This window comes from Mauremys mutica, chromosome 2 (genome assembly GCF_020497125.1).
Source record: "Mauremys mutica isolate MM-2020 ecotype Southern chromosome 2, ASM2049712v1, whole genome shotgun sequence".
Classification (NCBI taxonomy): Eukaryota; Metazoa; Chordata; order Testudines; family Geoemydidae; genus Mauremys; species Mauremys mutica.
Window position 1 is genome coordinate 42,629,916 of NC_059073.1, and position 26,766 is coordinate 42,656,681.

Below are 26,766 nucleotides of genomic sequence, written 5' to 3' on the forward strand. Positions count from 1 at the left end.
TATTTCCACTTCTCTTTTAATGTTGTATTTCCAGCACAGCTGGAATAGGTTAGGGGTTTGTTACAGGAGTGGGTGGGTGAGAATCTGTGGCCTGCATTGTGCAGGAGGTCAGACTAGATGATCATAATGGTCCCTTCTGACCTTAAAGTCTATGAGGTTGTGGAATCGCCATCAGTAGAGGTTTTTAACTGTCTAAAATGGGCCATCTTGATTATCACTACAAAAGTTTTCTTTTCCTCCTGCTGATAATAGCTCATCTTGATTAATTAGCCTCTTACAGTTAATATGGCTACTTCCACTTTTTCATGTTCTCTGTATATATATATATATCTTCTTACTATATGTTCCATTCTATACATCTGACGAAGTGGGCTGTAGCCCATGAAAGCTTATGCTCAAATAAATTTGTTAGTCTCTAAGGTGCCACAAGGACTCCTGTTCTTTTTTTAAAAAGAGGGTAGACAAACACCTCTCAGGGATGGTCTAGATTTACTTGGTCCTGTCACAGCACTTGAGGCTGGACTTGCATGGACCTCGAGAAGTCATCCAGCCCTACATTTCTATGATTCTATGAATTTTGGAAAAGGATTCTTGGTCTGAAGATCATTTTGCAAGCAGTTTGTTGCAAGTATTCAGTAACTGAAGTTTGAGTTCTGTTAGTTTTTTGACTTAACAGAGAGGTCACATACAGGTTTCAGGGGTCTACCAAGCAGGGCCAGCGTTACACTTGCTGGGGCCCAGGGCAGAAAGCCGAAGCCCCACCGCATGGGGCTGAAGCCCAGGGTCCGAGTCCTGCCACCCAGGGCTGAAACTGAAGCCTGAGCAATGTAGCCTCACAGGGGCCCTTCTGGTACGGGGCCCCAAGCAATTCCCCTGCTTGCTACCCCCCCAGGGGCGGCTCTAGGCACCAGCAAACCAAGCTGTTGCCTAGGGCGGCCAAATCTAGGGGGCGGCAGGCTGGGCGGGTGGACCTGCCGCAGTCATGCCTGCGGGAGGTCCACCGGAGCCGCGGACGAGCGGACCTGCCGCAGGCATGACTGCGGCAGCTCAAGCGGAGCCGCCGGACCCGCAAACCGTCCGCAGCCGTGCCCGCGGGAGGTCCGCTGTTCCCGCGGCTCCGGTGGAGCTCCCGCAGTCATGCCTGCAGCAGGTCCGCTCGTCCCGGGGCTCCGGTGGACCTGCCGCGGGAGCTCAACCGGAGCCGCGGGAAGAGGGGATCCGCCGCGGGACCGAGGAAGGGCGGCGCAGCACACCGCGCTGCCTGGGGCAGCCTATTTTCTCGAGCCGCCCCTGTACCCCCCTAACACCAGCCCTGGCTTTTATATGCAGAAAACCAGTGATTGTGGCATGTTGGGTGGTGGCCTCAGAAAGAAAAGGTTCCCCTGCTGTGGAGGATGCAACTCAGATCCTGGGATGTCCAAGTGGGGAGATGCTAGGAAGGAAGCAAGGCGCCAGTAGGCCCGAGGTGCAGTGAGTGGGTGGGGGGAGGGTGTGCAGGGGCTGACTTACCACTAGAGTGCCTCCTTGTGGCCAGGCATGGCATAGCAGCTCTCTCCTTGTCTGGTACCACCTGCTGAAGAGCACTCCAGCGGTCTGCCTCTTCTTGTGACTTGGCCCTCCGGCTGGGTTACTTTAAAGTCTCTTCCCTTCCAGGACAGCCAACAAACAGAAACAAGGAGAATTAACTCAAAGGAATCATCCCAAAGCTGGGTTGAGGCTCTCTTCATTCAGAGAGCACTCATCAGGCTGAGGCTCTAAACTGAGTGCAGAAGTAAACAGAGAAGAAAAGATTTTTCTCAAAGTGAATCAGCATCTGATTCTCCCTGCCCTCAGGGAGGGGCCATCGGGCAGCAGTCATATGAGGAGCTCCTGCCTTTAGTTGGCCCTCTTTTGAGGAGATGAGGACTGAAGGTCTGGTGTCCGCCCTGATCTGCCAGCCACTGAGCTGGGTTTCTCCCTCTGAAGCATCTCCCTTCAATCCTATCATCTCTCATAGGTGTGACAGGGTGGAGACACCTGAGCCCACCTTAGCCCTATGTTGCCCACTGTGGGGTTTGTATTCCCCATCACAGTGGGGTATGTGGAAGATGTGTAATCATCTTTTCAGTAGCCCTGGGGAGAGTCCTTAGCCCCAGGCACTATTAACTTTCCAAGCTGGGGGTCCCCCTTTAAGAAGGTCTCTGGGGCAGCTGCTCACTGTAGGAGTCCCAGGAGAACAAGATGTGGGGAAGGAGCCATTGGGTATAAATGGGCCTTCCCAGACCTCTTACTATTTCCTGGTTCTACTGGGTTCCACGTGGATTCTAGAAGATCTGTGGAACTTTGGGGAGAGCAGGACATATGGCCTGTATTGTGGGAATTAGAGGGCAATCTAATGGAGCAATTGAGGAGAAGTCTTCTTGAGGAAATCCTCACAGAAAACTCCTTCTCATTGCTACAGACTTTCCCACAACAGGCTCTGATCGGGTCCTCAGTTATTTAGCCACTGCATAATTTTCATCAGCAAGAAGATAGTTTTATTCCAATCCAGTTCTGAAAGGTCTTAAGTACTTGCTCTCAATCATATAGTGTATGCTGACATCTGGTGGCATTAAGTAACCAAATCTTCATTAACTCTTATTTTCCAAATGGTTTTGTTTTCCTGTTGTATTTTATGAATGTTTGAGTTTAAGCACTCAGTAGAATGCACACACAGTGTAGCTAGACATTGCTAGTAGTGTGTTATGGAATGATTGCCTGGAGAGTTATTTTCAAGCTAACAGAGTATTGTAATTTCAGGAGCAATTATTCCATTATAAAATGGAGTGAATATCTCCCATTAGTTTCCATAGTCAATAGATAGCACTGTAAAACAGTAAATAAAATTCTGGACCCAATCTTACTCCCACTGAGCCAGTGGCAAAACTATCCTTGAGTTCAGGGAGAGCAGGAGCAGTGCTATGCTACCTATTCAATGACTGTTTTTTACGATCACATTGCATTCGCACTCTCTCTCTCTCGCGCTATCATTTTAAAAACGCATTTGTATGAGTAGACAGTTATTCATGGTAACAAATGAAAGTTTGTTTCATTTCAAGATTTCATGGTTTAAAAGAGATCCATTATATGAGTTTTACATTAAAATTTGCATTAAAATCATGTTTAAATTTCATTTCCTCTAATCTTATCCTGCTTTTGATTAGCTTTAAGAGCAGTTGATGGTCCTGTGCCTTGCAGTTTTTGCATTTTATATTTTGTGTACACGGTCCGGAATTTTATATGAAATTGTAGGTTTGATCTCTGACCTCTGTTTACTATAATACTGATTTATCACTAATCTGATAGCAAGCCATAGGGGTCTAGTGTAAACAAGCTGCTCACTTTACATAGCTATGTTTGACTCCTAAGTGGAGAAGTATGTATGGAGTATGTGCAGGATACTGTAGTCTACTACAGAAATAATAAAAAACACATCACTGTTCAACTCTCAGGTAACATTTACATTTAGAGAAAATATGTTGCATGCCTGATAGGGAGAGAAAATGCATTTCTTATTCAACAAACAAATCTAAGATGTTTTAGATTATTATTTAGAGTGTTGGAGAGCTCAATCCTGCTCCATTGAAATCAATGGGAGCTTTGCCACTGACTTTTAATCCTGATCCGCTTAGTCTAAATTGAGAGAGTAGAGAAGATAAAAATGAAAATGCAAAGGACCAAAATCTTCCACTCACCGTCCAGAGAGTAAATGGCAAAAGCCTTCTCTGAGGTCTGTAAAACATATCTCTGCTCCAATACTCTTTTTTCCTTACATTGCGAGCTGCTTCCCTTTGGGATGTCTGTCAATCAATAATATAGTTGAAATCAAAGAGAGTCTTCCCAAAATGGCAGAGTTACCAAATGTAAGCCAGGCAAAAGTACAGCACTGATGAACTACACTGCAGATTTCAAAGAGCATTATTCTTGGAAACGTCCTGCAGTACACTTGTGTTCTGTGCAGGATGTTTCCTCAGAACATTTAACTCTAAGTGGAATTAAGTTTTACAAATTATTAAAAATAAAGTGACATTCGACTAATTGCAGCTGCTGGAAGGGGAGACTTTCTGCTATTGTGAGGTGGCAATTGAACTGAAATAGTTCAATATTATTCAAATGAATTTGACCTTCCTCAGACTGTAAGCTGGTATAAAGTAAAAAGAAATTTGAGACCTATTACATATCCAATACCATCTTCAATTCTAAAAATCAGTGTAGTGTTAGAGCATAGACAAGATGGGGTGAAATGGCTGGACCCTAGAATAATGCTTCCATTACTACTAACATTGCACTGTACCAACAGCAGGAGAAACTCAGAAAATGCTCAGCTACAGAGAGCCTGTCCCCACCATAACAACAACAAGGAGTCCGGTGGCACCTTAAAGACTAACAGATTTATTTGGGCATAAGCTTTCGTGGGTAAAAAAAATATATTTTCAGATGCATGGAGTGAAAATTACAGATGCAGGCTTTATATACTGATACATGAAGAGAAGAGGAAGATCACAGTCACATTTTTATTTCAAGTGATAAGCTGATGAGAAATGAGTGATCTATGACAATGGTCCTGTGCCTTGCAGGTTTATTTTGAGGGTCAATTCAATGTATTTTATGCAGCCTCCAAATTTTCGTTATGCTGCCAATTCGTGCTTTCTTGAAAATGGGGAACTGCATTGCAGAAGTTATTGGCAGCTGAGATGGGGACCAATGTGGCTTTTGGCACCCAGGAAGTGGTTGGAGGTGGTTTTGGTTATCCAATCAGATGAGGTTTTTGGTACTAAGCATGGGAAGCATCAACTCCTTCCCTCCCAACTTTGGGCAGAGACAGAAATGACTTTAAATATGGGAATAGGAGCTGGATTTGGATTTGTGTTCTCACCGCAGCAGCTGCTCCCACTGCTCTCTGGACCTGTATCTGCCATTACATCCAACAATTACAAACTGAAAATGACAAAGAAGAACATTAGCTGGATGTTTCTGCTACAATGATCTGCCTTGAAGTAGCTAATGTTGACATTTAAATTGTCCCTAGCCTTCTAGGTTAACAGAAGAATGGAGGCCATTCACAATTCTCCCACAGCTATTATTTCAACTCTTTCTAAACGCAGGCAAACATTAGTTGCATCAGTTTACATTCCATACCCATTTTGAAGGCTACTTTGCAACCATAAACCAAACGGCCTACAGACAATTTTTTTAAAATGCAATTTCAGATTCCAGAGCACAATTATGCAACATTTTTAAATAATCTGCAATTATGCAGCCATTCACATAGCCATGTAATAGAGAAAAGAAGCTCCAACAGAATGTACCTATTTATTCATAGCTATAACCATCCTGAAATGTACAAAGTACTCACTGGAATTATCATCACAGGAACTGGTATTTCGAGTTAGACTGTACACATTGAATCACTGAAACAAGATGTTTCTTAGAATTAAATAATCATTTCACTGAATAAGTGGCATTTAGAAATAGGGTCAATGAAGAATCAGTTTTAGGCTTGCACAATAGAAAACTAGTTTGTCTAGAATACTAGTATTGACTCTGTTTGTACTTACTGGCTGCCTGGAATAGTCTTCCTGTCATAGACCACCAAGCTTCCTTTCTTTTTCTTCAAATGCTCCTTCAAACCTCCCTCTGTGTTCAGGATTTTGTAGCCCAACCCACTCAACCCTTGTAATATTGAATAATTTAACCTATGGAACAGGGCATCTCATACATTTTCCATCATTGCTGTGGCAAATCCCAAAGGAAAGGGACCTCCTTACAAATTGAACACCACCTGGATTGAACTCCAGCAAGATGCTTAAGGTGGCGTGGCTTGGTTGAGTATTCACTTCACATCCATCTGGCAATCTAGTCCTGCCACTGAAGCTTCTTGATGCCCACGTAAGCACCAGCCATGAAGAGCCATTCGTTGTTACACATGCTTGGAATTCATCAGTTTTCCATCCTAATAATACCTCCATACCAAGAAAGCTACCAAAATTGAACCAGTGCTGATGGAGGTAGTTGCTAGGTTGCCTTCAAATATCCTCATTTCTGACCACGTCCTGTCACTTGATTTGGGGCAGCTAATGAAGATGATATGAATCAGAAATATCAGTCTGGTGTTCTCCAGTCTTTCTTAGCACCCATAGTTCACCGCTGTACAACAGAGTTAGTAAAACTATGGTTCTATAGCATGACATCTCCCCAGAGGCTGCTGGCAGCAATTGCTTACACAGAAAAGTAGCAACAGGACAATCTGTATTTTATCTTTAGCTTCTTTAATGTATTCACGTGTTCTGTCCTTTCTGAAAGCACTTAATCTCACCTCCCTCTGCCCCCTGCATCTGTCACCTGGGCCCTTGCCTCTCCTTCTCTGCTGCTCAGTTCCCTTAAATGCAGTGCTCAGTCACCCGCTGAAAGTTCATTTCCGCACCTGCTCCCCTGGACATATTGCCCAGCTGCCTAGTTCTATTCACCCCTGCGCCTCTGGACCCTCCCTGCTGGTAGGTGGAAGCTCCAGTCCCACTAGTTGCTCTGGAACTAAACAATGAATCCTATTTCATCTCCTCCTGCTCTGCAGATTGTGTTGTTGTATCCACCTGTTGACTCTCATCTGAGACTTAGATTATATGTCTTTGTACAGTGTCTAGCACAATGGGGCCCTGGTTGGGGGCCAGAGGTGCTCTGCAATACAAATAATAAGTGCAGCCTGAATGGCCACCAGCACCCATGTATGTCCTACAAAAGATGTTTCAGAGGGGCACACTGCTAATAATGCTGCTGTCACTTGTATCTCTGGGAGCACTGCTCAGCAAAACAACAGTACCTGAGAAACAACATGGAATGAGGAAGGGATGCCAACCTAATTATTCCAAGTTTTCTCTCACCGTATCCCTTCCTGGGCCATTTCATATAAATGAGGCCAACAAGCAAGATTTCCAGCCACAGCAGACTGGCAGATGGACAGTGTAAACAATAATTGCCCAAGGGTATCCAAGATTCTCTAGTTCTCCGATATTCATGTGTCTACAGAACTGTTCAGATTATGCTCAGTTACATTCTCTACAAATCCTAGGATGCAACAGCTCTGCCTTTGGCTCTCAATATAGAGTCCTCTCTGCTACTCTGTGAGACCATGTCTATCCTCCTGTGATTGTCAGCCCCCCCCCACCCTTCTTTCTTCATGATCCCCCCCCAAATGTCTTGACCTCCTTTAATGCCCTCTCAACCCTTTTAACTTCACTTCTATTCCCTTTTCCCACTACAGTGATAAAAATTTGTCCAGAGGAATTTCAGACTTTATCTTTAAAACTCAATGGACTAGTTTCCCCTTACAAAACCAGAGTTATTTACATTTTGTGCACACTTCATACACACGCTCCAATCTAATCTCATTCATTTATGTACAAAACCATCCTACTGAAATTGAGTAGCCCTTTAAGAAAAAAAGTTGGGTGAACATATGAACAAGGGTTTACATGCACCATAAAGTGTATTTGCTCTTGATTATTACTTACTATCCCACTGAAAAAGTTTCACTTGTCTAGTCACTGAGCAAAAATAATACCATGCTGTATAGGTGACTAATCAGACAATGCAAATAGGTGAAGTGACATCTTGAAAACAGACCCATCGGCTGAAATCTCTTCACATAAATTATTTGGAAAATACTTACAAATAACATCACAGAAATAACAGTCTGTGCAAATGACTCAGTACTAAAAAAGAGCTAAATTAATTGGATAGTTTATTTGCTATGAATAATCTGACCAGCCTAAATTATTAGAGTTAGTCAGTGCTCAGTGGGTTGTGAAAGAGTTAAGTTTGCAGGCAGCTGATACAGAACAGAGGTAGGGCACTGGGACCTGGGGAGGGGGGGGGGGATGGTCAGAGTGCTGTGCTAGGAGCAGTAAAGCTAGCTGAAAAATTCCTGCATTTGGCTTTGTTGTTATACTACCACTATCCCCTAAAAATTGGTATAGGCAACAAAACCCCCACCCCCATACACCTCCAAGTTCCCCAGTGTCCCAGCAGCAGCAGCTCGCCTCCCTCCCCCGACACTACATACACCTGTGCAACGTCCGGGCAGCAGTAGGTGCAGAGGAGTGTGTCATACAAGCAGAATTTCCTACTCCCAAACCGTCCCGAACCAGGAAGTGACTGTAAAGTCTTCACGCTCCTCTCCTGAGAGCAACACGTCCCCGCCTGCTCATGGCACTGCCTGCAGCGGAGTCCCTCTGGGGGCACAACTGATGGCGGGAGAAATGCACCTCCTGACCACATTGGACCATCTGGCCTGGAACTCCACCTCTGCGGAGCAAGGGGCCAGAAATGGGTCCCAGTCCAACTTTTGGTACAACACAAACAAGGTAAGCCAGGGAGTGTCTGACCCAGGAGGGCTCAGGCGTGGGAGTGCCAGGCAGAACCAAGCAGAGGGGGAAGGAGAACCCAGTGGAGTTTGTTACAGGAGTTACTACTGTTTCACAGGAAGTTTCTTTTTGCTGCCTTGTGTTACTTGCTTTAAAGGGCCACCCTTAAGCAATTTTCACCTGCTTTTCATTAGTTAATCAATCAGCATTCAGCCTCCACTCGGTTAGCTCTGGACACCCCTGTATCCCCAAAGCCTAGGATACTGAAAGATGCAAGAAATAGGCACTTACCAACCTTCACAAGGACAGCCAAATGTTCTCCTATGACAGTTTAGGGTGTAGCTATTTTTTTAAGTGCCAACACTGTGCTTGGTGCTGTATAGGTCACAAAATGGAGACCGGCCCTGCATTTTAGAGCTGACAACTTGTTTGTACATCTGCTAATAATAAAAAGCGTTGGAGGCTGATTACATACCTTGGCTGCCTCCCTTTTTATGGATTCACAAACTGTGAAGTAATGGAGGTTAATAAACACACTATCCTGTTTGGGTGAGAATTGAGCTCCCTTTTTGTAATGCAAAATGTTACAGGAGACAGTCTTTTTTACATTTGACTTGTAAAGAGCTACTACCTCTCCCCACAAAATGTCCCAACAATAGATCATACTCCCCTTGAGGGTCCCAGTAACTCCCTCCCCTGCCCTGATTCTGCATTCACCTATGGGGCAGATATACTGGCAGCAGTTAAGATAGAGGCATGTGTCAGACAGACAGTCTCCAACTCCCAAACCAGTGAGTGACTGTGAAGTCTACACAATTCTCTCCTCTGAGTAACTAGTCCTCTCCAGCACTGGGTTGTGCCTGGTATTGCTTGTGGCAAGACTGCTGTGCTTGCCCTGGAACTGGGCAAGTGAGAGCCAGAACTTAAGTGATGCCTGATGATGGGAAAGAGATGGACATCCTGAATGTCATAGACCAGCTATCCAGGAACTACACCTTCAGGGAACAGGGGGTTGGCAATGGATCACTGTCTGACTTCTGGTCCAACACAGGCAAGGTAAATAAAATGACTTGCAAGGTAGGAGGGAGTTCAAGTGAGTTTACAAGCTAGAGCCCAGGAGCCCAACTGAACTTGCTGAGCTACTCAGGGAAGGTAGTGCAGAGGAACTGCTGCTGTGACACAAGGAGTCAACAAGTGCTTATAATAGGAGGCTACAGCCCTGCTTTTGTTTTTTTAGGAGGTGGTTATTTAAATATAACTTTTGTTGTTATTGGTTAGATAAAAGATGACAGTACGCTTGGAGTTTTGAACTGTTTTGTGAAACATTCTATCACTTGAATTTGGACACCAGAACATGGTCTTTGGGAAAATACTTATTCTTTCTGTAGTCCCAGTTTTACAAGTAAACTGAGGAACAAAGGAAACAACAGTAGCTAGATCTAGGGTTATGGGGACTGTGTGTGTGTGTAATATATTAAAAAAACAAGACTAGCATGATGTATGCCCATCATTGGCCTGATCCCTCAGCTTGTGTATCTTAGCCCTTTCCCATACCTTTCACCTGTCTATTTAGGCCACAGTTGTGCAATGAGAAGTATGGAAGTGCATCCCCATGCACATGGAGCCCACTGAAGTTTATGGAGCTCTGTGTGCAACTCCTTGCGGGAGCAGGCCTTGGATTGTATTATTTTTGCTGCAGGGACTGGGTCTTCCTGTGTGTTTGTACTGCACCTAGCACAATGGGGCCCTGATCCTGATGGGGGCTTTTGGGCAGGGCACAGTTAATAAGAAATAATGCTTGTCAAGATATGGGTGTTGTGAGGTTTAAACCATGGTATGTAAAGCATTTTGAGGTCTTCTGATTATATCTCCCAGACTTCAGTTCTCAAACTGTTCACCTTTTTCCCTTTTCAGTTTGCCTCTTTGGAAGTATTGAAACTATTTCCTGTTTCCTTTTTTGGAAAATGGATAGTCCCAATTTTGTTTGTGGACTGATGTCCTTTTTCAGAACCTCCATGTGGAGGGCCCTGAAGGCAGGTGATCTTTGACCATGTATAACAAAAGTATAGGAGCCTTTTGTTTTATAGAGAAGTGAATGATAATGGCTGAGGCAGTTTATTGTTAGTGTAGAAAAGTCCATCGAGACAGAATCATATATTCTGACATTTCCCCTGTGCTTGCCCTGTATTACACATTGTTACATACTGACATGTTTAATAATGGATTCAAAGTGGATTAAATATGCATTTAGTCACCTGTAACATTGCTTGACAAACTATTGTCACCTTTGGGGAACTCGTGACTTATTGCAGTCATTCCCAAACTTTTTAGTAGGGCAACCCACCAACTGCATTTGTCTCTTTGTGATCCACCCAGGGTCCAAATTCATGGGGGTGGGGGCAAAATCATAGGCCAACATCTTCATCTTCTGTTGCCACTTCCTTCTCGCTCCACCACGGGCATTGACCACCCTCAGTATCACCTTCCACCCTGAGACTGCAACCCTGAGACTGCAACCCCTGCCTTTTGTGTGTGTGTGTGGGGGGGGGACACGGGTGGAGGCTGGAGAGCGAGCACACCCCATGTTCACCCTGACTCCTGTCCCACACCGCTGGGCCTGGCTTCCCACTCTGGGCATTGCAGCCTGGGCACCCCCAGAAATTTTTCACGTGATACACACAGTTGAACCATTCTCATTTTCACCTCTCATGGCATCTACACATACTCTTTTATCTTACATTGGGCACAATGCAGCTAGGCCAAACTCCCTTCTGTCCACCTCCCAGCCGCTCCGCTGCCCCTCTCCCAGCCAGCTCCCTTCTGTGGGCGCTCACCGTAGTTCCCCATACTTGTAGCAGGTCTTAAGGTTAGCACTGAACAAGTCCTGCAATCAGAGCAGAGGGGACATGGGGTGCTGGAATCGGAGTGAGGCCAGACAGGCCCCCAGGAGGGAGCCTTGGTGCAGGAGCTGGCCAATGGCAGCAGCAAGGAGGAACAGCGCTGCCCGCTCAGGTTTGGCCTCATGGCCCTGCATCATGACGGGGGGGCACCAGGGCCAAAATTGAGTGAGTGGCATTGCAGCCTGGTGCACGAGGGTCACAGCGTTGCTCAGGTTTAGTCTTGTGGACCCTCTATCATGGTGAAGGGCCTGTGGGGCCAATATTCTTGCTGGCAAGTTGAAGAAGTATGGGCTGGATCAGGGGTAGGCAATCTATGGCACGGGAGCCGAAGGCGGCACGTGAGCTGATTTTCAGTGGCACTCACACTGCCCGGGTCCTGGTCACAGGTCCGGGGGGCTCTGCATTTTAATTTAATTTTAATTCTTAAACACTTTGAAACCTTATTTACTTTACATACAACAATAGTTTAGTTATATATTATAGACTTACAGAAAGAGACCTTCTAAAAAGGTTTAAATGTATTACTGGCACGCGAAACCTTAAATTAGAGTGACTAAATGAAGACTCAGCACACCACTTCTGAAAGGTTGCCAACCCCTGGGCTGGATGAATGGACTATAAGGTGGATAGAAAGCTGGCTAGATTGTCAGGCTCAACGGGTAGTGATCAATGGCTCCATGTCTAGTTAGCAGCCGGTATCAAGCGGAGTGCCCCAAGGGTCGGTCCTGGGGCCAGTTTTGTTCAATATCTCCATTAATGATCTGGAGGATGGCGTGGACTGCACCTTCAGCAAGTTTGCAGGTGACACTAAACTGGGAGGAGTGGTAGATACGCTGGAGGGCAGGGATAGGATACAGAGGGACCTAAACAATTAGAGGATTGGGCCAAAAGAAACCTGATGAGGTTCAACAAGGACAAGTGAAGAGTGCTGCACTTAGGACGGAAGAATCCCATGCACTGCTACAGGCTAGGGACTGAGTGGCTAGCAGCAGTTCTGCAGAAAAGGACCTAGACGTTAGAGTGGACCAGAAGCTGGACATGAGTCAACAGTGTGCCCTTGTTGCTAAGAAGGCTAGCGGCATTTTGGGCTGTATAGGTAGGGGCATTGCCAGCAGGTCAAGGGATGTGATCATTCCCCTCTATTTGGCATTGGTGAGGCCTCATCTGGGGTAGTGTGTCCAGTTTTGGGCCCCACATTACAAGAACAATGTGGAAAAATTGGTAAGAGTCCAGCGGAGGGCAACAAAAATGATTAGGGGGCTGGAGCACATGACTTATGAGGAGAGGCTGAGGGAACTGGGATTGTTTAGTCTGCAGAAGAGAAGAATGAGGGGGGATTTGATAGCTGCTTTCAACTACCTGAAAGGGGGTTCCAAAGAGGATGGATCTAGAGTGTTCTCAGTGGTACCTGATGACAGAACAAGGAGTAATGGTCTCAAGTTGCAGTGGGGGAGGTATAGGTTGGTTATTAGGAAAAACTCTTTCAGTAGGTGGGTGCTGAAGCACTGGAATGGGTTACCTAGGGAGGTGGTGGAATCTCCTTCCTTAGAGGTTTTTAAGGCCCGGCTTGACAAAGCCATGGCTGGGATGATTTGGTTGGGGATTGATCCTGCTTTGAGCAGGGGTGTCAAGGTTCCCTCCCCCACTCTGAACTTTAGGGTACAGATGTGGGGACCTGCATGGACCCTTCTAAGCTTAATTCCTAGCTTAGATCTGGTAATGCTGCCACCAGCCAGAAATCAGTGTCTGGCACACTTTCTGTCCCCCCAAAACCTTACCCTCCCTGGGCTGCCTTGAGAGACTTCACCAGTTCCCTGGGGAACACAGATCCAAACCCCTTGGATGTTAAAACAAGGAAAAATTAACTATTCCCCCCCTCCTTTCCCCCACCAACTCCTGGTGACTTCAGGCCCAGTTACCTGGATCTTAAAACAAAGAAAAATCAATCAGGTTCTTAAAAAGAAAGGTAAAAATCATCTCTGTAAAATCAGGATGGAAAATACTTTACAGGGTACTTAGATTCATATAGCCCAGAGGAAACCCTCTCTAGCCTCGGGTTCAAAGTTACAGCAAACAGAGGTAAAAATCCTTCCAGCAAAAAGGAACATTTACAGGTTGAGAAAACAAACATAAGACTAACACGCTTTGCCTGTGCTACTTACAAGTTTGAAACATGAGATCCTGATTCATAAAGATTTGGAGAGCCTGGATTGATGTCTGGTCCCTCTCAGTCCCGAGAACGAACAACCCCCAAAACAAAGAACACAAACAAAGAACTCCCTACACCAAGATTTGAAAGTATCTTGTCCCCCTATTGGTCCTCTAGTCAGGTGTCAGCCAGGTTTACTGAGCTTCTTTAACCCTTTACAGGTAAAAGAGACATTAACCCTTAACTATCTGTTTATGACAAGGGGTTCGACTAAATGACCTCCTGAGGTTCCTTCCAACCCTGATAGTCTATTAAATGTGAGTGGACAGTGGGGCACCCAGGGCTGCTCCTCTTCACTGCTGCTGTTGAGCTGGCTCCTGCACCAGTACCTGAACCAGACCCAGGGCCGGCTCTAGGCACCAGCAGACCAAGCACGTGCTTGGGGCAGCACATTTTCAGGGGTGGCATTCTGGCCATCCTTTTTTTGTTTGTTTGTTTGTTTTGCTACCAGTGGCAAAAGCCTAGAGCCGGCCCTGGCAGCAGCAACACATTGTGCCCAAGGGTGCTCTGGAGCCGCTGTGGTTCGCGCTGTGGGGGAGCAGCACCCGCACCTTGTGGCTGGACCAGGCAGGCTCCAAGCAGGGGACACTCGGGCTGGGGGCTGCCCTGTGGGGCACATGGAGCCACCTGCAGGTGCTGCAGGGCAGCTGCCCCGCAGCCAGGGCTGGGCGAAGCGGCCCGAGCCACCCAGGGACTGAGGCAGGGCAGCCAGAAGCAGCAGCAGTGGGGCCATAGAGGGCAGGGCGCTGCCGTGTGGGACCCACGTCCCGCTCTCCGGGGCTTCGCTCCCTCTGGGGCTACCCTGCCCTGGCTCCTCAGTCCCTTGCCGGGGCAGTCCCCTGGCTCTGCCCTCCTGGGTCCCGGCCGGTCCTGGAGGTGGGAGCCCCGGCTGGAGGGACCCTGGGCTGAGGCACGGCCTGGGAGCCCCGCTGCTTACCCCAACCCTGCTAGCGCCGGACCGGCTGGAGGCAAGGGGGGAGTGGGTGGAGTCAGCACAGGTGGGGGGTGGAGCCCAGGGCAGGGACGGCAGGAGGTGTGGGTGAGGTGGGGGGGGGAGCCCAGTGCTAGGGAGGCAGGGGGTGCAGGTGGGGTGAGGGGGAGAGTCCAAGGCTGGGGTAGGGGGCAGCCAAAAAATGTTTTGCTTGGGGCGGCAAAAAACCTAGAACTGGCCCTGACTAGACCAGTTGGAGCTCAGGTTGGGCCCCCCAATGAATTTGGCCCTAGGCATGTGCCTAGGTTTCCTGTGCCTTAATGAGGTCCTGCAAATGGTATGCACCCTGCAAAATGTGCATACATTTGGGAGTACTGGTGCATGGCACCAGTCAGGTTTGGCCCAGTCACCTTTCTGTCTGTCATGGTGGAGGGGTAGCCTGTCCAAACCTGAAGGGAGCTGCAACCCTGTACACCAGGTCGCAATGCCTGGAGTGGGGAGCTGGGCCCAGCCCTACAAGACGGGAGCCACCACTGCAGGGTGAGTGCAGGTCAGGCTTGCTCTCCTACCTTCCCACCGGGACATGTATTTTTCCTGGGACTGCTACCTATCTAGAACCTTCCAGAGACACTATTTGGGAAACACTGTCCCAGAGTATGTCTTCATTAGCAATGTTAAAGCACTGCCACAGAAGCGCTTTAACATGGCTGTGTAGTCGCGGCACCAGTGCTGGGAAAGAGCTCACCTCCAGGAGGAGAGGGGAGTAGCTACCAGCACTGGGAGCCTGGCTCCCAGTGCTGTAGCACTGTCTACACTTCCACATTACAGCACTGAAACTTGCAGCGCTCGGGGTGTGTGTGTTCTTTTTCACACCCCTGAGCAAGAAAGGTGGGCGTTGCAAAATGGCAGTGTAGACAAGGCCCCAGTCTTTCTAGGCTTGTCTACACTGAGTTAATTGATCACCAGTTAACTTGAGGTAGTTAACGTTTGTAAAGGCTCCTCTGGATACTCTCCAGATGTTTATTCCAGCGTGCAAATGTCTGTGGTTTATTCCATGGAATGCAGGGAATATTCTCACTGTCCTGATTGCAGAATTGGGACTGCTGTGCTCCCTGAGATACACTCGTGCACCTGCATACAGCATCATTGAAGTCCAAGGGTTTTCCCCCAGGAAATGTGGCAGGATTGAGGCTGATGTGAGTTATCAGGAAAATGGGAATGCTCCCCTTTCTACCCCGGGTAAAATGTCTACTAAAAATGAATAAACGTCTCAAACCAGGCTTTGCAAAGTACGCCCTCCTCATTCACAGTTCCTTACGTGTCTGGACTATGAAACTTTATACTTGACATTTTTAGTTCTCTGCTTCGGGGGAGTGGACAGAATTTCCTTAAGTACCATATTTCCCATCACTCCTAATGCAAAAATATGCTCAGACTTTAAAAAAGCAAAACAAATTCCCCTTTTGGGATCATTCCTGCGGAATCTGAATGCAAAAGATGACTTTGTTAAAATTAGGAATGTAAAACCTGGTTTATAATGGAAGAGTTTTGCAACCTTCACTAGCACAGTTTCTACCAGTGCTGATGTATATCACTCATTTCTTTTCTTGTATTGTGACCACCATTCTGAATGAAAGGGGACTGTGCTGTTTATCTGCCATATAATTAAAATTGCCTAGTGAGGAAATGTGGCCTGCTGTTTATAAATGCAGGGCTGGGAGCCAGACAGGCTCCTAGATGATCTTTCAGGCTCTGTCAAAGACTTGGACCTTGCATGCCCAGTCAGAGCCTCACTGAAATCAACAGGGGTCCAGACAAAGAGGTGGTGCTGTTTTCATGAGCAGTATCATCTGTGGGGTTATCATTGGTACTTGATATGGTAGGGATTGGCAACCTCTGGCATGTGGGGCCAGGCCGGTTTGTTTACCTGCCGCATCCGAGGTTCGGGCGATTGTGGCTCTCACTGGCCGCGGTTCGCTGTTCCAGGCCAATGGGGGTGGCGGGAAGTGGTGGCCAGCACATCCCTCGGCCTGCGTCGCTTCCTGCAACCCCCATTGGCCTGGAGCAGTGAACCGCGGCCAGGTAAACAAACCGGCCCGGCCCACCAGGGTGCTTACCCTGGCAGGTCGCGTGCCAAAGGTTGCCAATCCCTGTGATATGGAATTGGTGGATTAAACATTTAAGAGAGTTGTATAAGTATTATGGGTGAGATTCTGTGTGAGCACAGAACTCACAGCCCTGAGGAATGGGGGGCTAACGTGGCTATAAGCCACCTTGGTGCCCCCCTTCCTAGGCTGCTCTGGGGACTGCAGAGACCACCAGCATAATTTAGACAATTCCATGGGCTCGCTGCCTAGGCCACAACCCCACCCAAAATATCTGCAGCACTGCATGCTGCTTTCCTGCCCAGGACAGCCCATTCCCAGCCACGCTGTCAGTACACCCTCTATGCCAGAGCTTACCAGGGGTCCACATTGCCTGCACCAAGGGAATCCTCCACAACTGAATATGGGGCTTTTTAGGACCCTTTTATGCTCCCTCAGCCATTTCCTACCGCATAAAGGGGCAGGAGCTGGGCTGAAGATCTTGCCCTCTAACCTTATTTCCTTTTATGCTTATCCTAACAATACTTTTCTAAAACTATATATATCCTATATTGCAGCAGTCAATCTTTCTTTCTTAATTTGGATACTGTGGTATATGTGATATGGTTGTTTGCTCTGTATTGAACTTGTAAAATTTCTTAGCAGTTGTCTTCAGGGACAGCTGGCATTTTGTGAGGCAGAAGTGATGCAGCATGTTACAGAGAAGGCACATATTGTGCTCTCTCTTGGAGAGTTTATTTTTGTTCGTTCTTGCTTTTCCCTTGCTCTAAAACAAACCATTGGGATTTGAAGCATGTGACTGCTCCTTGTGTATTGGGGGGGGAAAAAACACATAATGAGGCTATCATGGAGTTGGCTGAAAAATGGTAGTTTTGTGACCATTTATAAAACAATATTAGCACCACAGGTTTAAAAAGGAACAATTCTGCATTTATAGGACATTTTTCACAGCCGTGTACATTTTTATTTATTTGTTTGTTTGTTTTCATTCCCTTCCACTTCCTTCCCTCCCCCCACCCCTTTTTCCAAAGGTGGGGTAAAAAGGAGGGAGGAGAAAAATGGGAAAACCAGAAACTTTATTTTTTGTGGGGGGAGGGGGATATGGAAAAAATCTTTTTGAAGAAAATTACCGCCTCCCCCCCCAAAAAACAAACAAAAAAAATCCCCTTCCCTTCCCATTTCAATAAAGGACATTTGACCGTGAAAAGGATCTGATGTTAAAAACTTTCATTCATAAAATGTTGACCAGCTCTAATTATTACTTGTATAAAATCTTTGAAGCCACTCAGAGTTTAAGACCAGAAGGGACTATAAGATCCTCTCGCAGGGCTTTCAGTTTCACCCATTGTTTGAAATCACTTGTTTGGTTGAAGCATCACTTCCAGAAAGGCAAACAGTCTTGATTTGAAGGTATCAAGAGAATCCACCACTTTCCTTGGTAGTTTGTTTCAAAGATTAATCACTGACACTATTAAAAATGTGCCTTATTTCTAAATTGAATTTGTCTGACTTCAGCTTCCAGCCACTGGTTCTTGTTATGCCTTTCTCTGCTAGATTAAAGAGCCCTTTACTACCTGGTATTTTCTCCCTGTGAAGATCCTTATACACTGTAATCAAGTCACCTCTCAGACTTCCTTTTGACAAGCTAAACAGACTGCGCTCTCTAAGGCCTTCTGTACCCGACACAGTTTTGTCCATAAAAGTCAGCTTTCATCACAGAACAGTGGAGGTGTACACACTGAAATGCTCCTCCCGCCGATGTAACTCCTCTGCTATGCTGACATAATAAAACCATCTCAACAAGTGGTATAGAGCTTTTGTGACACTGTTAGAGTGACGTATCATCAGTGTAGACACTGTGCTTCATTATGTCACCCTAGTTGGCCTCCAGGAGATGTCCCACAATGCCCATCCTTACTGCTCAGTTAAGCAATTTGAACTACACTGCCCTGAAGGTACACAGGTATGCACCTCTCCCCTGTTTAAAGGCCTGCAACACCCGTTGCACTGTGTTCATAACACTCATCACCAGACCGGTCAGCAGTTCGGGATCCATGCCGCCAGGCAGAGATGGCGGGCACACAGTTTACAAGGCCTGTTGAAAAATGGCGCGAAGTAGGAAGCCCATGGAATCATGGGATGAAAAGAACTGCATCACGGGATGGCGAGCATGCCCTCATGATGCATCGCAATCCATTCTCAGAGCTCCCAGCAGCAGAGGGTGACATGGGGTGGCAAGTTGCTCAGTGAGATAGCAAGAGCAACGACTGTGGACCTGCTTTGTCGACACAAGGAGAGTTGTATGGACATGCACAACCAATGTAATTAAAGGATCTTATGATAGTCAACATAATTTAAGTCAACTTAACTTTGTAGTATAGACATGGCCTATAAGAAGAGCGAGCCGCTAGCACACACTAGCGGACCAGGGACAGCTGCTCGTGAGCTTGGTGCCTGCCCCAGTGGGCAGGGCTGGAGGCGGTACAGCCACACCAGAGGAGCTGCCAGTGCGGGGCTCTGGCTTCTGCGAGCAGTGGCCCAGCATGCTGCTGCTTTCACCGCTGCGCTTCCTAGTAGAGCCCTGCAGCTCCGTGGATATCCACTTTATATCCGTGGATATCCGCATCCATGGATATAATTCTGCAGATATCCACAGATGCAGATATCCATGGATATAAAATTTTGTATCCACGCAAGGCTCTACCTCTAAGGCATTTTCTCCAGCTCTCAAATAATTGTAGTGGCTCTTTTTTGCCAAGATGAACTTGTTTATTTTTTGATTTATCTGAGGACTTTAAAGGCATTGCCCATTTGATTCCTTAGTGCCAAATGTAATTCTGAGCTAAATGGAGGATTTATAGTTGTGCTAATTTAGTTTATGTAAGAAGGTGAACATTACTGGTGAATTTGCTAGCCAGTAATTAAAATTAAATGTTGCTCTCTGCCAGGAGGGGGAATGCAGAACAGAAGAGGAGCTCAAGAAAACTTGTAAAATAAAAACACAGTTCCATATATCATGCAAAAAGAAATAACTTAAACAGTACAGAGTTTGGAAGACTCTATTTTCAAAAAGATTTGGATGTCTCAATCTTTCTAATGGGTCTGATTCAACTCCCGTTATAATCAGGGGCGGCTCTGGGAATTCCGCCACCCCAAGCAGGGCGGCGCGCCACCCCAAGCAGGGCGGCGCGCCGCCCCGGTTGCTCTGGCGGTCGCCGGTCCCGCGGCTCCGGGGGACCTCTTGCAGACGTGCCGGCGGAGGGTCCGCTGGTCCCACGGCTCTGGTGGACCTCCCGCAGGCACGCCTGTGGATGCTCCACCGAAGCCGCGGGACCAGCGGACCCTCCGCAGGCATTTCTGCGGGAGGTCTGCCGGAGCCGCCTGCCGCCCTCCCGGCAAAATGCCGCCCCAAGTGCGCGCTTGGCGCACTGGGGTCTGGAGCCGGCCCTGATTATAATCAATTGAAAGACTTCTATTGATTCCAACAGAAGTTAGATCAGGCTCAAAAACCAAGGTTTTGGATTTGCAGGGAAGCAGTAGAAGGTGTGTAATAGTGTTGAGGGATGTCACAGATCTTTTGCTAACCTGATAAATGAAGTTACACTATACAATTATTCCATTTGTAATTATTCCATTTGTAGTTTTGGTGACTTTAATAAACTAACAGTTATACATTCTTCTTTATAATATCACCGCAGATCCCCTGAAAAGAATTAACCTTGTTAACATGAATAGTTGGGTGTATACTCTTTCTCTCTAGTGACTAATCTGGACTTTGGAATGTACTACAGTAAACTTGGAGATAGCCAGTTTGTATGTAAAAGATGAGAGCTAAAGAAATGCAGCGTTGTTATTTTCGTAGGAGTGAGCAATGAAAATTCAACTAGCTTTCAAAAGTAAATGCATTCACTAACAAAACAAACAAGGATTCAATTCACTGGCTTTACAAGTCACTCCATCTTCTTCAAAGGAGTTAACCGCTGATTTACATTCACAGTACCTAGACTAGAGTTGTTGGTCCTGTTGTAACGAATTTTAATTGGTTATCAGTTAGAGCATTAGCCCGACATGATCACAAATACTAATGTGGACGGACACCTTACAAATAATTGCTCCTGGCCAGGGTTTACCTGATGGGTCAGCCACCACCAGAAGCAACGTTTGTGTTCTAGACAAATGTTTGTGAAATGTGTACATTAGCATTTACAAGCAAAGTGTTACATTAAAACATGACCAAACACTCTAGTCTAGATAGAATGTGAGAGGGGAATCAGGCATCCTGTGTCCTAGGCACAGGGTGTCAGAAATCTAGTTTAAATGGGGTTTGTCTTGAATAGAAAGGTAGGAGCATTTGTTTTACAATACATTAACTAGCCCATTCTAAGTAACACATGCTAAGACTCCAATGCTTCAAGTCAACCAGCTTAACATGTATTTCAGTACATCTTGCCTATACTAGAATTTTAGCTAACACATTCCAACTACACATATTTTATCCTAGTCAAGACTAACCCAATGTAACAACTAGTGTGGATTTGCATTATTTCAGTCTACATTTTTTCTGTTTGTTTTGATCAGACTTCTGCCTCACTTAAATCTACATTACAGAGGGTTTATTACAAAAGTTACATCAAAGTAGGGCCCTTATGTGCATATGCAGACTTCCCTCAAAATAATTGAGGGTATGAATTAAAACTGATTTAATTATTTTGGTTTCAGTATGTGTGTAGACAAGTTCTGGCTCCATTTAGTTTGTTCTGTGAGTCTAACTTATTTTCTCTCAACACTTTCTTTCCCTTTTTTTTGGCTTTTGGATTTGTTGTCACTGGGTTCTTGTATTTATCTACTCCTTTTCTGTTGATATTAATCTCCTTGCTTTATGTTGCTCTCTTTCCCCTGACAAGCTGTATTTCTCTGCAGTGACTAAGCCACCAGGAATGTTATCATTTGGAGCCTTTGTTATCATGCAGCAATGATTCAGTCCTCAAGTCAAGTTGACAGACAGTGAAGCCTGTAGTGTCTGGAAAGCTCAGTCAAGTAAAGCTTTCATCTAGTCAGGATTCTAACAGCATCTCTTGACTGGTATGTCAGAGGCTACCAGAATAAATGAAAAGGAGTGTGGGTTTCCAGGAGCTTAGAAAAGTTTCTGAAAAAGCAGCAAGGGCTCAGGAAAATGTTTGCTGAACTCAGCTTTGTGTTTGTGCTTTGTTTTGGGTTTTTGGGGGTGCAGAGTTGAGGGAGGCTCTAAAAGGAGAGATTAGGCCATTTCTTTTCTGGGCAGCAAGTCTGCAGTGCCATGGGTGGCAAGTTTGTAGAAATTTTGGTGGTGCCCAGAACCCGCCCCCCCCCAACTCCGCCCCCCCAAACTCTGCCCCCACCTGCCTAAGGCTCTGGGTGGGGTTTCGGGGGGAGGTATGAGGTGCAGGTCCTGGGCTGGGGATTGGGGTGCAGGCTTTGGGATGGAGTTTGGGTGCAGGCTCTGGGCTGGGGGTGGGGGTGTAGGAAGGGGTGAGAGGTGCAGGCTCTGGGAGGGAGTTTGGGTGCTGGGTGCAGGCTCCCGGCTGGGGCAGGGTGTGGGTGTGCAGGAGGGGGTGAGGGGTGCAGGCTTTGGGACAGAGTTTGGGTGCAGGCTCTGGGGTGGGGGCATAGGAAGGGGGAGGTGGTGCACGCTCTGGGAGGGAATTTGGGGATAGGAGGGAGTGCAGGGTGAGGGCTGTGGGGCTGAGGATGAGGGGTTCATGCTGTGGAGGGGCTCAGGGCTAGGACAGAGGGGTGGGGTGAGGGCTGTGGGGCTGAGGATGAGGGGTTCATGCTGTGGGGGTGTCAGGGCTGGAGCAGAGGATCAGGGTGCAGGGGGATGAGGGTTGGGGCTGGGGATGAGGGGTTCATGATGTGGGGGGGCTCAGGGCTGGGGCAGAGGATTAGGGTGTGGGGGGATGAGGGCTCTGTCTGGGGCTGAGGATTAGGGTGCGGGGGGATGAGGGCTCTGGCTGGGGCTGAGGATTAGGGTGCGGGGGGATGAGGGCTCTGTCTGGGGCTGAGGATTAGGGTGCAGGGGGGATGAGGGCTCTGGCTGGGGCTGAGGATTAGGGTGCGGGGGGATGAGGGCTCTGGCTGGGGCTGAGGATTAGGGTGCAGGGGGGATGAGGGATCTGGCTGGGGCTGAGGATTAGGGTGCGGGGGGATGAGGGCTCTGGCTGGGGATGAGGGGTTTGGGGCGTTGGGGAGGCTCAGGGCGAGGGCGGAAGGGCAGGGTAAGGGCAGCCTGCCTTGCCATTAGTGAATGGCAGGTGCCAGGACCCTGCGGCAGCAGACAGCAGTTCTGCTGGGAGCCAATCTCCGGCAGCATAGAGCAGGCAGGGGAGAGGCGCGCGCTGTTTTTTGTCAGGCAGGGATGTGGCGCGGCGGGGGGGGACACACGCAGGGGGAGGGATGGCAGGCTGGGGCTGGAACCTGCTCCAGGCAGGGACGCGGTGGGGCGGGGGGGAGGCCCGCGGGGGCCAGGGCCCGATCCAGGCAGGGCCAGGGGAGAGACCCAGCTCCAAATATTGCTGGAGCAGGGCACCCGGCCCTGAATATTCCTGGAGCCCAGGCACCACACACATATATAACCTGCCGCCCATGTGCAGTGCTCCTTATCAGTCTACAAGTTCACATCTCTAGCTAAAACTAGAGTGTGCAGGAACAGGCTGACAGTTCTGGAAGATTATCAGCGAGTGCTAGGCCTCGAGTATTTGGCTAAACAACTGTTGTTAGAAGATACTCTGAGTTGGAGAAAACTATGCTCTGAGTTGGAAAAAGCTTGAGTTCCTGCCTTCATTCTGTTATTAAGTGGCAACACTTTTCTTGGTGCTGCATACAAGACAGAAGAAGACCTGGCCTTTGCTCTGAGAAGTGTACTGATAATATAATTTCTTACCTGGGGGAGGGGGGGCAGGGGTGGAGCAGGAGCGGGAAGAGGCGGGGAGGAGCTGGCTGAGGCCAGGTCACTCGCTGCTGCCAGGCCCCCCACTAACCCTTCAGGCCACCCTGGACCCCGCATCCCCTTAAAGCGCGGGGCCCACCAAAGTGCGGGGCCTGGGGCAGTTGCCCTGATCCATCCTATTGATGGGATGGCTCTGAAAATATAAGCCCAAGCATTGGTGGAGCTGGGCCCACCTTCCTGAATATTGGTGGAGCACGAGCACCACGGGCCCATATAACTCACTGCATATGGACAAGGCAGTGTATACCTTATCACATGCTGGGCTGGTTGAGGTAAGATATGTCTACACAGCAGCTGGAAGGTATAATTGCCAACTTGGGTAGATATATACATGCTTGCTCTGATCGAGCTAGCATGCTAAAAATAACAGTGTGGCTGCAGCAGCTTAGGCTAGTTCCCAAGTACAAGCCTGTTCGAGACCCTACGTACGTACTCAGGTGGCTAGCCTGAACTGCCACCTGTGCCACGCTGCTATTTTAGAGTGCTAACGAGGGTTGCCAACTTTCTAATTGCTGACAACTGTACCCCCCTTGCCACACCTCTTCTTCCAAGGCCCTACCCCCTGCTCCACCTCTTCCTCCAAGCCGCTCGCTCACTCCTCTCCCTCTCTTTACCCATCACTCGCTGTTCTCCCCCTTCCTCGTAGCTGGGCTCGCTCTGCTTCGAAGCTGCAGCCTGACATGGAGCCTGCTGCCTGCCTGCCCATGAGATGCAGGTAGGTTGATAACCCAGGGCCCTCTTCCCCCTGTCCTGTGGTAACTGGACTTTTGGTGTCTGGTCAGTACATCTGACCGGACACTGCCATGTCCCCTTTTTGACCAGACTTTCCAGTTGAAAACTGGGCACCTGGCAACCTTAGCGCTAACTGCTAAACTTCACATGGCCACACTGCTATTTTAGCACGCTAACTCAAGCAGAGCTGGAACTGTACATCTACTCAAGCTGGAAATTACATCTCCCAGTAGGGTTGCCAACTTTCTAATGGCACAAAACCGAATACCCTAGCCCCGCCACTTTCCTGAGGCCCCACCCCCTTCCCCAAGGCACCACTCCCACTCACTACATTCCCCCACCCTCGGTGGCTTGCTCTCCCCCACCCTCACTCACTTTCACAGGGCTGGGGCAGGGGCTTGGAGTGCAGGAGGGGGTCAGGGCTCTGGGGTCTGGGTGCGGGCTCTGGGTTGGGGCCAGGGATGAGGGCTTTGGGATGCAGAAGGGCGCTCCTGGTTTGGGGAGGGCTCAGGGCTGGGGTAGGGGGTTGGGGCTCAGGGTTGGGGCACGGGCTTACCTCAGGCGGCTCCCGGTCAGCAGTGTAGTGGAGCGTGCGCCCCAGAAGCGGCCAGCAGGTCCGGCACTAGTTGTGGGGGGGGGGGGGGGCAGGAGGCTCTGTGTGCTGCTCTCACCTGCAGGCACCACCCCACCCCGGGAGCAGCCCCGCATAGGAGCCGGACCTGCTGGCCGCTTCCAGGGCGCAGCACGGTGCCAGGACAGGTAGGGACTAGCCTGCCTTAGCGCCACAGAACTGCCGATGGACCTTTAACGGCCCGGTTGGTGGTGCTGACCGGAGCCGCCAGGGTCCTTATTCAACCAGGTGTTCCAGTCGAAAACTGGACACCTGGTCACCCTGCCTCCCAGCTGCAGTGTCAACATAACCTGAGAGGCTAGGCTTGAGCTCAAGCTTTAACTCAGCCAGCACAGTGTTGAAGTATACACTGCCTTGCCTGCGCTAGACTGAAATGTGCTAGCCTGTTAGCTAGCATGCTGGCACCATGCTTAAATCCTAGTCTGGACAAAGACCAAAGGGCTGTAGCAATATCCTGGATAAACCTTATTGAATTAAATTAATACCTTTAATTAATTTAATTTAATTAGTTTAATACCTTTTGGGGTCCATTAAAATGCAGTTGTTTGTGTTATTGTGGGAGTGTATGTAACTTCTCCAGGAGGAGGGGGCACGCTGATCTAATTCCTCCAGTTATCACCCTTTCTGAGTCTTCACTCTAGGGAGGAGACCCATTGTCTAACTGATTCAGGGTCTCTTCAGAAGTTCAGACTGGATTCTCCAGAGACCTGCAGACAAAGGAAGGACTTTGGGATAAATAACTGACTCAGGGCTTTTGTTCTGAGCCATCCAAGTGACAGGCTCTCCTGTGGGCCCCCATCCTTAACGAAGGGTTGGAAGGACTTTGGCCTACTGAGGCCCCATAAGCTTGTGTTCTTGTTCTGAGCAAAGAGTGTGATGAACTTGAAACCACAGGAAAACCCCTGGGGTGGGGTTTTGAAGGACTGCTTCTGCCAGAGCCCATGTTGGGGTAGGTAGGTTCTCTTGTTGTTTTTAATATCTTTTTTCTCTCTAATGCTTTTCCCTTTTAAGAATGAAATAGGCTTGCTTAGGTAGAATTGTATGGTACTTATAACTGTGGGCAACGTATTAGTCTCTGGAAAAAAAACCAAGCAGGCATGCATAGAGAGACTGTCTTTTGATGGGTAGGGAAAAGTGAAGGTAGGGAACTGTTTAGCCTGAGAATACCCAAGTCAGATGGGAGAAAGACAACTGCTTGGGAGGCAGAAGTCTGAGAGTGGGGCCCTTGCTGGACCATACTGGGGGAATACAGATGCAGTTTTCCTGAACAGTGACACATGGTACTAAAACATGGTTTCCACCCTGCCAAGACCAAACTGTATTATACCATGATCAGGACACAACTGTTATAACATGGTGCACCCACACAGGTAACTTCGTAGTATAGTCTGGCCTTTGAGCTTGCGGAAGTAGCACCTAAATATCTTTTTTTCCCCAAATAATGTATGCTGTTTTCATTTTTTGAATTTTCCAACTTTACGTAAAGTTCACAAATCTTATTGAAAAGCAGACATCCCAGCTCGAACAGAATGTGATGAAATAACAAAATGCATTAAGGAAATGATCAGGATACCTGTGTTGCTCGATGTCTTGTGTCATATGATGAATACATTAGTGCACAAATGACTGTGCTGTGGTGTGCACAGTCTGATTGCTGTTGACTTAGATTCTAGCCTCTATAATAAAATAGATAATAAAATTGTTAAACATTCTTAGCTGTATAAACAAATTCATGTCAGTATAACATTTTCTCAAATCCTATCAAGCTTTCTTTGGGTATAATACAATGTGTTCTATCAAAGGATGGCAAAAACAACTTGTACAATGGAATAACCTTTCAATTTATAGTTGTTTACTGCTCATGCCCCAGGCAGAATGTACTATCTTTATGGGTA

General features: G+C 47.7%; 1 protein-coding gene and 1 long non-coding RNA gene across 4 annotated transcripts in view; one reads left to right on the plus strand and one right to left on the minus strand.

Moving 5' to 3' along the window:
* Positions 1–26,766, plus strand: part of NIPAL2 (NIPA like domain containing 2) — a 169,785-nt gene that overhangs the window by 93,217 nt on the left and 49,802 nt on the right. For 2 of the 3 annotated variants that reach the window (XM_045007607.1, XM_045007609.1), the window contains exon 1: positions 8,047–8,378. The exons of the other annotated variant lie outside the window; for it this stretch is intronic. In XM_045007607.1, coding sequence (XP_044863542.1) covers positions 8,262–8,378 — 117 coding nt within the window. In that variant the 5' untranslated portion in view covers positions 8,047–8,261. Of the gene's footprint in view, positions 1–8,046; positions 8,379–26,766 lie in introns of those variants that run through there. 3 annotated transcript variants of the gene reach the window in all.
* Positions 1,516–4,956, minus strand: LOC123365015. The gene is made up of 3 exons (XR_006577395.1): positions 4,895–4,956; positions 3,714–3,818; positions 1,516–1,646 (listed from the first exon to the last, which is right to left on the minus strand). It is a non-coding gene; the product is annotated as an uncharacterized LOC123365015 (long non-coding RNA).